We start from the raw sequence: 9,993 nt of genomic DNA, 5'->3' as shown, positions 1-9,993 counted from the left end.
ATGGACGAATCTTGTAGAGGATCTGTTTTCGAAACACTGAATTCTTACCAATGTTTGCGTTATTCAAGGTGACATTCACCTCCTCTGTTTACTTAATATGGGTTCAAATATAATTAGCCTAGAACTTTAGGTTATTACCTTTCCTTGCAGCTATCTCAAGAAAACAATTCTGGCCGTCAATGAAAATGAAAACAAAATTTTAAGAACGATAATAACATTTTTGAATTCACAAAGCTAATGAACTAAAATGTAAAGAATAATATAGTTTAACCCAAAAAAAAAAAAAAAAGTTAAAGCTTTTCCATTAACATTTAAATAATAACAGTGAAATAATTTGTAATAATTAATGACAACACAAAAGAATAAAGATAAAGCTTGTCGTGGCCATTAGTGAACTTAAACAGCTTATTTATAAGTAGATTATTGTGATAAAAACAAACCAAGATCACGAGATTTGTGAAAACGCAGCCATTTCGAAGCTGCAGTAAGAGACGTTAGGAGTTTTTGCGATGGGTGAAAGGCCGTTCAATACCAACACACGTTGGTGTCTACTCAGACTGCATTCTCAGCTGCCTCATTTACTTATTTTCTACTTCTTCTCTAATATTATTTTTTAAGGTTTAGGGTTTAGAGTCGAGGCTTTCTCTCACGTTCAATACAATAAAATCCAAATAGGACAATATCTCCAAATCAAGCGACCGTAGATAGAGGCATCACAAGATGTCTATGAGCTCTACAAACTCTCTAGAACTAGAAGGCTAAACTCAAGATCCATTTTGACCGCACAACTCAAAGACCTTCGTTTGTATTAGGTAATTATCCACCCTACAACTTAGGAAATTATGATGGTCCAAAGGAAGTTTTGTTTAATGTTAGGTCACACTCTAGTAAATAAAGTAAGATTAGAGTTGTAATGTTGTGCATATTATAACCCAATTTCTATACTTAAAAATCTTACACTTTATATTCACCTTTGTCCCAATCATCCTAATCATGCACACAACAAAAGTGGGAAAAAGAGAGCCAAAGATGAATGCAGGTTCAAAGATACCCTTGACCACATGATTTTTAGTATCTATTATGGTTACAAATTTTTAAAACTAAGTATTTATCAAAAAAATTTAAATTTTGTGGATCAAGTAGACATAAAATTTAAGATTTTAAGATTTTATTTAATATAAATTTATCTAACTAAGAAAAGACATAACTTTTGTTTTTAGCTTGTATTTTTATTTTAGTAAGACATGAATTTTAGAGAAAAAACATAGAGAAAAGACATGAACAAGCATAAATTTTGTTTTTAGCTGTCCTTTTATTATTATAAGGAAGGTGAAGGAGGAGGCTGAATGGGCAACGGTTACATTTGGGTTTGGCAGTTCTTGTGAGGGTAGTTTGGGAAGTGCCAAAAATGAGGTGAAGACTGAAGAGGGCCAAGAACACTAAAGCCACAAAAGCCGCTTGGTCATGCGCGGCGAGCAACTCACTGCCTCTCTCTCTCTCTCTCTCTCCGCATTCAATCCTCACCTCTGTAACTTTTTGATATCACTCCCACTTTTTCTTTTCCATTTCTCCTTTTCTCATTCTGTGTTCTCTTCTCCTCTCACTCTGTTTTTCTACAAGTTCTCTTGTGAAACAGAGACAGAGAGAGACACAGAGATTGGCTTGCTTCATTTGTTTGTTTGTTTGTTTCTCTGTTTTGCTTATTTTACCACAATCCCATTTGGGATTTTCGCTCACTGGGCGTTTGTGAGTAATGGAAGCTCCGAAACCAGAGGAGATTAGCCATCCACCAATGGATCAACTTCAGGGCTTGGAGTACTGTATCGATTCTAATCCATCTTGGGGTAATGCTCATTTTCCAAATGCACACAACTATACCAACTCATTGATGTTTTTCTTCTTCTGAGCTTGTAATTGTTGTTGTTTGCTTATGTTTTCAAAACAGGGGAAGCCATAGCTTTGGGCTTTCAGCACTACATTCTGGCGTTGGGTACTGCTGTCATGATCCCTTCTTTCCTTGTTCCTTTGATGGGAGGCGATGATGTGAGAAACATTTCCAACTCCTTCATTTTCAACTTTGTCTTCCTATTTTCAGTTTCTACATGAAGGCTGCTGAGTTTCAATCATGACAGATTCTCTAGCTTCAAAATACAGACAAAAGAAAATAATCTCAAAACTTTTTCATCTCAACATGCTTTTCTGCTTGTGTTTTTTTAACATGGGGGTTGAAACTCTGATATAGGGTGATAAAGTGAGGGTGGTACAGACTCTACTTTTTGTTGAAGGGATCAATACGCTTCTACAGACTCTGTTTGGAACAAGATTGCCGACTGTTATCGGAGGTTCTTATGCCTTTATGGTTCCGATTATTTCCATCATTCACGACTCATCTTTATCAAGAATCGAGGACCCCCATTTGGTCAGTAACCCAATTCAGTATTTTCTTTTTCTTTTTACTTTTCCATTTGTCTCCAAACGTGTGGACAAATCGATTGTCTTTATGGATGCATTATGAACTGTAAGATTTTGTCCATACATCCAACTCAATCAATGTCCAAAGAGTCAACATGGTTGTCTTTTTCTTTATATAATGAATTAAACATAAGATCACTTTTAATGCATGAATTAAACTTCCACAGAGATTTCTGAGCACAATGAGAGCAGTTCAGGGAGCTCTAATTGTATCATCAAGTATACAGATCATTTTGGGATACAGTCAATTGTGGGCTATCTGCTCCAGGTAGAACTTCCTTAAGAATCAAGACATCACTAAATCTATTTCACACTAAATGTTGATGGAAGGAAGTTCATCATCCGTTTCAGGTTCTTCAGTCCTCTTGGAATGGTCCCTGTGATTGCACTAGTAGGCTTTGGTATGTTTGACAGAGGCTTCCCAGTGGTATACTTACGAGAGGTCCCTGTGTTTTCAAATTTTTGTTTTTTGGTTTTTCCATTCATCTGACCGTTGAAACTTAACCAGGTTGGAAGATGTGTGGAAATTGGCGTTCCCATGCTTATACTCTTTATAGCTCTCTCACAGGTGATGGCTTATTATCTTGCTACTGCAAAACAATAACAAAAGTCAGGCACCATTTTTAAAAATCTATACAATTTACTTCTTTTGCAGTATCTCAAAGGTTTTCATGTAAGGCAACTGCCAATACTTGAACGCTTTGCTCTTCTTATATCTGTTACTGTGATATGGGCATATGCACACCTCTTGACAGCCAGTGGTGCATACAAACATCGACCAGAATTAACTCAAATCAATTGTCGAACTGACAGGGCCAACCTCATTTCATCTGCTCCATGGTTGTTATCTAAACCTGACCTCGCTTTTACTTTGTGCTGATATAAAAAGAGAAAAAAAAAAAAAAAAAAAAAAAACTTAACCCCTCTTCCCCAACATTGCCTCCTTCATCATTCAGGATTAAGATACCATACCCTCTTCAATGGGGTGCTCCAACCTTCGATGCTGGCCATGCTTTTGGGATGATGGCTGCAGTTCTGGTATCTTTGATTGAGGTACTTACTATATTCTTCTACTCTAGCACTATATTCTAATTCTTGCTCTGTACTTGAAAGAGTCATATGGAAAACTTATAATCATTTATTAACAGTCAACTGGAGCCTTTAAGGCAGCTTCACGTTTAGCGAGTGCAACCCCACCTCCAGCTCATGTTCTGAGTCGAGGAATCGGTTGGCAGGGAATCGGGATTCTTCTGAGTGGTCTGTTTGGAACATTGTCTGGATCAACTGTCTCAATGTATGTTTTTTTGTTTTCACTTCTCGTTGCATTGTGTCATTGAGATTGTATGTATCTATGCAAGTTTTCCGACTTACAATGTAAATACAGAGAAAATGTAGGTCTGCTTGGAAGCACGCGTGTTGGTAGCCGCAGGGTTATCCAGATTTCAGCTGGATTTATGATATTCTTCTCAATTCTAGGTGAGCAGAAATTAGTTATGGTAGTAAACTAAATGATGAACATCTTATCTTGTTCAAGTTTTATCATATGACTGCTGATTTCTGCAGGGAAATTTGGAGCATTGTTTGCTTCAATACCCTTCACTATATTTGCAGCTGTATATTGTGTCTTGTTTGGTCTTGTTGGTGAGTAGATTTTGCATAAATTCACATTTTGCATTCTCTGGAAATGGAATGTTAACAAATTTAGCTCTTTTCTCAGCCTCTGTGGGGTTGTCATTTTTGCAATTTACCAACATGAATTCAATGAGGAATCTCTTCATTACTGGTGTGGCATTGTTCTTGGGTTTGTCTGTGCCTGATTATTTTAGGGAGTACACCGCAAAGGCCTTCCATGGCCCTGCTCACACAAACGCTGGATGGGTGAGTTTCTGTTTTCACTTAATTTTCTCTATGAACATGATGAACTAACGCGAGTTCTTGTTTTAATGTGCAGTTCAATGACTTCCTAAACACCATATTCTTCTCTCCACCAACAGTAGCACTCATAGTTGCGGTTTTCTTGGATAACACACTAGACTACAAAGACAGTGCTAGAGACAGGGGAATGCCATGGTGGGTTAAGTTCAGAACGTTCAAGGGAGACGGCAGGAATGAAGAGTTTTACACTCTTCCTTTTAACCTAAACCAATTCTTCCCTCCATCTTGAATAGAAGGAAGAAACAGAGGAGACAACAAAGGTTTGCTTGCGTACAGAGAAAAAAAGTATCATTCCCAGGTTGAGACGATTCTTTGAACAGAGACTGGACTCCACCAGTCTTGAGAGAAGAGAGCTGTATTGTCTGTTTTTTTTTTATTTAATGATCTTTTTTGTACCTAAAAGAATTGGTTCTTTGAAAGAAGGCAGAATCAGAAAGGGGGGAATGGTTCTTTTACAAGCAGTTCTTCTCTCATTAATGAACTATTATAATGGACGAACATAATCAGTCAATTGCAGCAGATTATATACTAACACGGAAAAAGAATGAACAAATGAATTTGAATATTGCCTGCCGGAATGGAGGGGAAGATATATGTAAATTTCCATCCAAGGCAGCTAAGTATACATTTATGTGCAAGCCAGATTATAGAACACTAGTGGGATTTGCACATGCATTCTGGGCACATCGGATGACGATAGATGCTTCTACCAAACCCTCTGGTCCGGGATCGTAGACCTTCCTCAATCATCTTACTAACTCTATCTCCAAAAGTTTTCCAACCTATGGTCTTATTCTCGGACAAGATTGCTGCTAACCTTTTCTTGTTTGGTCTTAAAGTAGGAGCATTGCCACCTCCATGGTAAGTTCGAAATCCTGACACCAGAGATGATAGTTGGCTTCCAGAGTCGGTCATGGCAAAGACATCAGCACTCGCACAGGCAATAAAATCCAACGCTGCAAGCTATATACAGGCATTCAGTCTAATGAATTGACAAACAGGAAATATAACTACATTTTCCGAAGTGCTTGGTTCCCAGAGAATATGCATTTGAAATTACTGAGAGAGAGATAATTGTCACATGCATGCTCTTCAATGTTATACCTGAGAAGAGAAGTTTTGAAATGGTGCAAGCTCACTGGGAGTAAGAAGTGTTTCCTTCGTGACTAAGTTAGGATAGAGGTTGGTGAAGGTTCGCATCCGGGAATTTCCACCATATATATGAGATCCAGCCAAATAGATATAAGTTCTATGTTTGAACCCAAGGCCGGCTAGAACAAGTGCTGCTTCTTCTGGTGTCAATGGGCATCTCCCTGACATTCTCAACTCTGTTGAAGGAATTGTCCTGCATACCAATTCGTAATCCCGAAGTGATCAGCATCTACTAACATAAGCTCATACTGTCTGAAAAAAAGAAAAGAACTCCATTGAAGTACCTTGACTTCTTCAAACGCTCGATCAGTAAAGGAAAATGGATTTCTCTGTAAGCTTGAAGCTCCTTCTTCTCATCTTCTCCACCTCCAAAGTCACAGAGGGAGTATGCAACCATATCCACTTCAAATCTCAAATGTAAAGCAAGATACTTCACTGGACCTCCAACAACTTTGTCCTCTTTGGATGCCACATAGTCTATGAAGTTCCCTAGCAGGTGTTTATCTAACATACTCTTGGCGGCTTCGTACTTTCTGATCCTTTTGACCAATAAAGAACCAACTTGTTGGATTTTATGTGTGAACTTCAGAGCATGGAAGTTGCATTTACATCTTAATTTCTGCAATGTGAAAAAGTTGCAGCAAATCATTAAGAAATACCTACACTTCAGACTCATGTTGATACCAAGCTAAATCCTAATAGCAATAATGTTTGTCCTGTTATATTTGGCTTACAACCTGAAGGTTGAAGGGTATGGGATCAAAGCCAAGTCGATTTCCGAAGCCAAGGAAGTGAACGACTCCATTCTGCGAAAGGAGAGGGAGAACGGTTCTAATATAATCAGTGGGCTTTGCCTCTTTTGCAATATCTGCATCAGTGATCTGAAAAAAAGACCAGGAGTTACTAACTTGTTTCCGGAGTAGAAGTTGTTATATGAAGTATTTACACTTATTTATAACGTACCTGAATACCAATTGCTTCTAGATCTACAGACTTTAAGAAAGAAGGGAGTTCCTTGACAATATGTACATCATCTTGAAGAGTATTCATAAAGTAATCTTCTTGGTATATGTCACCAAACTGGCTGCATTCTCATTAAAAGCATAAAATCACAAATGCTTGCCATGGCCAGAAGTCGAACATTAATGTGAAAAATTAAACAAGAACAATGATTCAGTTTTGGAAATGCTTCTATAGTTGAATGGTGATTGTTATTTTATATAGTTGAATGACCATAAATTTCATCTGCGTGAAATTATAGTAAATTAAATGTTCTCAAGTCAACCAACAATGCATAAATGAAAGGAAGGTGCCACTTCATCATTCCTACATAGCCACATCAGTCGAGAATGGTTATAAGTGACAAAGTTAGACTAGCAAAATATGTACCCTCGACCAAGAGGTAGAGGTTTGAATCTCCCACCCCGCATATGGTTGAACTAAAAAAAAAATAGTAGAATGGTATGGATTCAGAAAGACCTCAGACCTTGGATCCTTCCATACATTGCTGTAGAGAAATCTTGGAATTACGAGAGTTGCATTAAGAAGAGATGCCAGTGCAACAGCATTGCAGATCTGCAAGAGTTGTAAGCCCACGTGAAGACTAAGAGAACATCATCTATAGGCACTAAACTGTAGTATTTCATCATCTATAGGCGTTTGGATGCGCTGATATGCAGGTAGAACATAGAACTCTCCAACAATCTAATAAGGATAATAGTGACATGGAAGATGCAAACACTTACAGCAACTCGTTGTTGATTAAGACCACCATTTGCACTGACAACTATGTAACCATTAGTCTTATCAAACTTCCCTGCTCCAAGATTACAACTGAGTGTCAGTCACATGATAAAGTAATCATGCACTAAACTCTAGTATACTCATTGTGTCTGCAGCAGCGATTAGCAATTATCTGAGCAAAAATTATAAGGGTTTTATAAACGTCGAAGAGTTAAATGTCTGATCGGGTACCTAAATCGGATACAACGCTTCCGTCTGCACAGGGTACCCATCCAGAGGCCTGAAGATATGGCTCCTTCCACAAGCTTGATTTCTCTGGTTTAAACTCAAGCTGAAAGCAGAACAGTCTCAACTTTGTAAGATTTCATCAGAAAAATGACAACATTTACAGTATGTGAAGAGTCAAGGAGCAAACCTTTGCAAGAGAAACAGAGGCCAAATGTACAAGGCGGTCATACATCTGGATTGGAGATTTTTCTTTGTGAACATTGGGACCATTATCATCCTTGAGTCAACAAAAATGAAAATCTCATCACTAGAGCATTAATGTTAAGAACATTGTAATATCCACTGACCATCTCTATCCATAGAATTTAAGCATTCTACTAAGTCAGTACTGATGGATCTTATCTAAACTTTTACTAAAATCATGGGGAGAGAGTATGAAGGATCCAAGCATATAAGGATACGTATCAACGCCATATTTAAAAAGCTACTACCAACCCAATTAAATCTAGAAACATTCCTACATTTTACCTTGATACCACTTGATTTTCTGGCAGGTGAAGTGTTCCGGCGAATAATCAAATTGACAAGGGATACTGTTAAGGAATCAACCAAAAAAACAAAGCCAATCACCCCAATCATAAACAAAATTGACCTCACATGCTTTTGAAGCCAAACATTTCTTTTGCTCCCATAGGATCCCTTAGAAGCACTAATTTTGGAAACATCATGTTTCAATCCATGAACTGATACGGTTTTCAAACCTGAGTTCACATCTTCCCCTGAAAGCCTCCTCCCTATAGAAGGATTATTCCCACAAAAGTTTTCTGAACAACATCTAATCTGATAATCTTTCATTCCTAATGACATTCCATCACTCTGAGACTCAGGGCGCAAGCTTCTGGAGACCCCTTGCTTCCCCATTTTTATCTCTCAAACATCTATCCTTCCTTGCACTATACAGAAACTTTGGTGTTTTAAGGAACCATATAACAAAAAAACATGTAACCATAAACTATGAAGGCCTGCATTCACATTCTCTTTTTCTTACAGATTCTCTCTGTCTGTCTTTCTCAGAAAACAACCCACCAACACAAAGACAGAAGTGATCTAACAAAAATGCAAGTTTGGTAAACAAAGAAAATTGTTAAACAAGAAGGTATGCATACACGTTAGGAACAAAAGGAAAGGAAAGCTGAAAAGTCCGGTGAGAATAGATGAGTGCAATAAAAGCAAAATATTAAAGGCCGAATAACACTTTCAGACTAACCTTGAACACCAAGAAATACTTGCGAACAGTTACAGGCTACCAACCAGGGCTCAACGTCTGCTTCAGAGCTACTCCCTTTCTGGGTTCCCACATTATTGAACAATAGAGCCTTAACTGAACTTGGGAGAACGAGGAAGAAGAAGAAGAGGGTGAATGTTGGAATTGGCGGGTCCAGTAAATCTTATCACCCAAAAATTTCACAGAACCGTTGGTACAACTACCTTGACTTTTTTGGAAGATTTGTCCTTCTATATATGATCGTATGATGAAATTTTCCAATCGCATGGCCTAAATGATTCTTATACGCCAACCCCAAAATGAATCAGAGATCCACGCTGGTGGCTGATATAGATTATAGAAGAGGAGGATCCAAACCCAATCTGAAGAACGAAATGAAATGGCAAGAATCAGGGATTAAAGTTTTAATTTAATGAAAATTATACCTTAGTTAAATTACGAGTTTAATCATATGTGGTCCTTAAATTTTGAAGTGTATGTGGTATTAAATTTGTGATTTTTCCATCAAATGAGCAAACAGTCTTATTTAAAGTACTATTTCAAAAGGGCATTCCAAACCAAACTCTCTTTTATTCATACATTCAAGATTTATGGACTTGGGACTGCCCAATTCTCGTCTTGATTTTGTTGAGAGGGCCAAGAACATGTTTGATACTCGGCCTCTTCTCTGATGATCATACTGTCCACGTCAACGACAAGGCCAACAATACAATGGATGCAAGACATTCACTCTGAATAGCTAAAAGATTGGTGATTGAATCTGCACATCGGTCATTTAGGGAGGATATGATTTGGGTACCCTCATTTCTCTAGTAGTACAAATCATTTCATCTCTAGCCTTCTTTCTACCTTGTCAATGTTTCCATTAACAGAATGCTTTACCTCTTCTGGAAACAATCCCATCCAACCCCAACACTGCATTGCAAAGGAAACGTGATTTAAGAAACAAGACTTGAGTTTAACGAAGAGTGTCCGTCACAGAGCCATATATGCAAACCCATGTAAGAAAAATTTAAGCTCGTCACTCGGCTGTGATTTATACTACAAATTATGCCAACCCAGTTACAGGCTGAGGTAGTTTCAGACCTATTGTTTGTAATTATGCCATTGGGGTCGCTTGTGATGTGGGCTTTGAGAGCAAGAAGAGCTACCTGGTCTGTGGTGATTTTTCAGCAGTG

General features: G+C 37.9%; 2 protein-coding genes across 3 annotated transcripts; one reads left to right on the top strand and one right to left on the bottom strand.

Moving 5' to 3' along the window:
- The first annotated feature begins 1,438 nt into the window (after window positions 1–1,438).
- LOC111495306 (nucleobase-ascorbate transporter 2-like) lies at window positions 1,439–4,862 on the top strand. The gene is made up of 13 exons (XM_023145286.1): window positions 1,439–1,844; window positions 1,946–2,043; window positions 2,243–2,419; window positions 2,640–2,740; window positions 2,824–2,899; window positions 2,981–3,040; window positions 3,128–3,312; window positions 3,429–3,525; window positions 3,621–3,766; window positions 3,857–3,948; window positions 4,036–4,113; window positions 4,190–4,350; window positions 4,424–4,862. Exons 1-13 carry the CDS (start codon window positions 1,754–1,756, stop codon window positions 4,634–4,636), a joined length of 1,575 nt encoding a protein of 524 aa, XP_023001054.1. The 5' UTR covers window positions 1,439–1,753; the 3' UTR covers window positions 4,637–4,862.
- On the bottom strand, window positions 4,858–9,171 carry LOC111495305 (O-fucosyltransferase 8). Of its 2 annotated transcripts, none has more exons than XM_023145285.1 (10): window positions 8,798–9,171; window positions 7,718–7,807; window positions 7,534–7,633; window positions 7,305–7,375; window positions 7,046–7,134; window positions 6,523–6,643; window positions 6,297–6,440; window positions 5,844–6,178; window positions 5,512–5,752; window positions 4,858–5,370 (listed from the first exon to the last, which is right to left on the bottom strand). In XM_023145285.1, the coding sequence occupies exons 2-10, from the start codon at window positions 7,760–7,762 to the stop codon at window positions 5,062–5,064; spliced, it is 1,455 nt and encodes a 484-aa protein (XP_023001053.1). In that variant the 5' UTR covers window positions 7,763–7,807; window positions 8,798–9,171; the 3' UTR covers window positions 4,858–5,061. The 2 variants fall into 2 exon arrangements, with proteins under 2 accessions (XP_023001053.1, XP_023001052.1); XM_023145284.1 differs by lacking the exon at window positions 8,798–9,171 and adding an exon at window positions 8,059–8,763.
- Window positions 9,172–9,993: the final 822 nt, after the last annotated feature.

Source organism: Cucurbita maxima, unplaced genomic scaffold (assembly GCF_002738345.1).
Source record: "Cucurbita maxima cultivar Rimu unplaced genomic scaffold, Cmax_1.0 Cma_Scf00021, whole genome shotgun sequence".
NCBI lineage: Eukaryota > Viridiplantae > Streptophyta > Magnoliopsida > Cucurbitales > Cucurbitaceae > Cucurbita > Cucurbita maxima.
The sequence above is the reverse complement of the archived record's forward strand: the minus strand, read 5'-3'. Positions and strand labels throughout refer to the sequence as shown.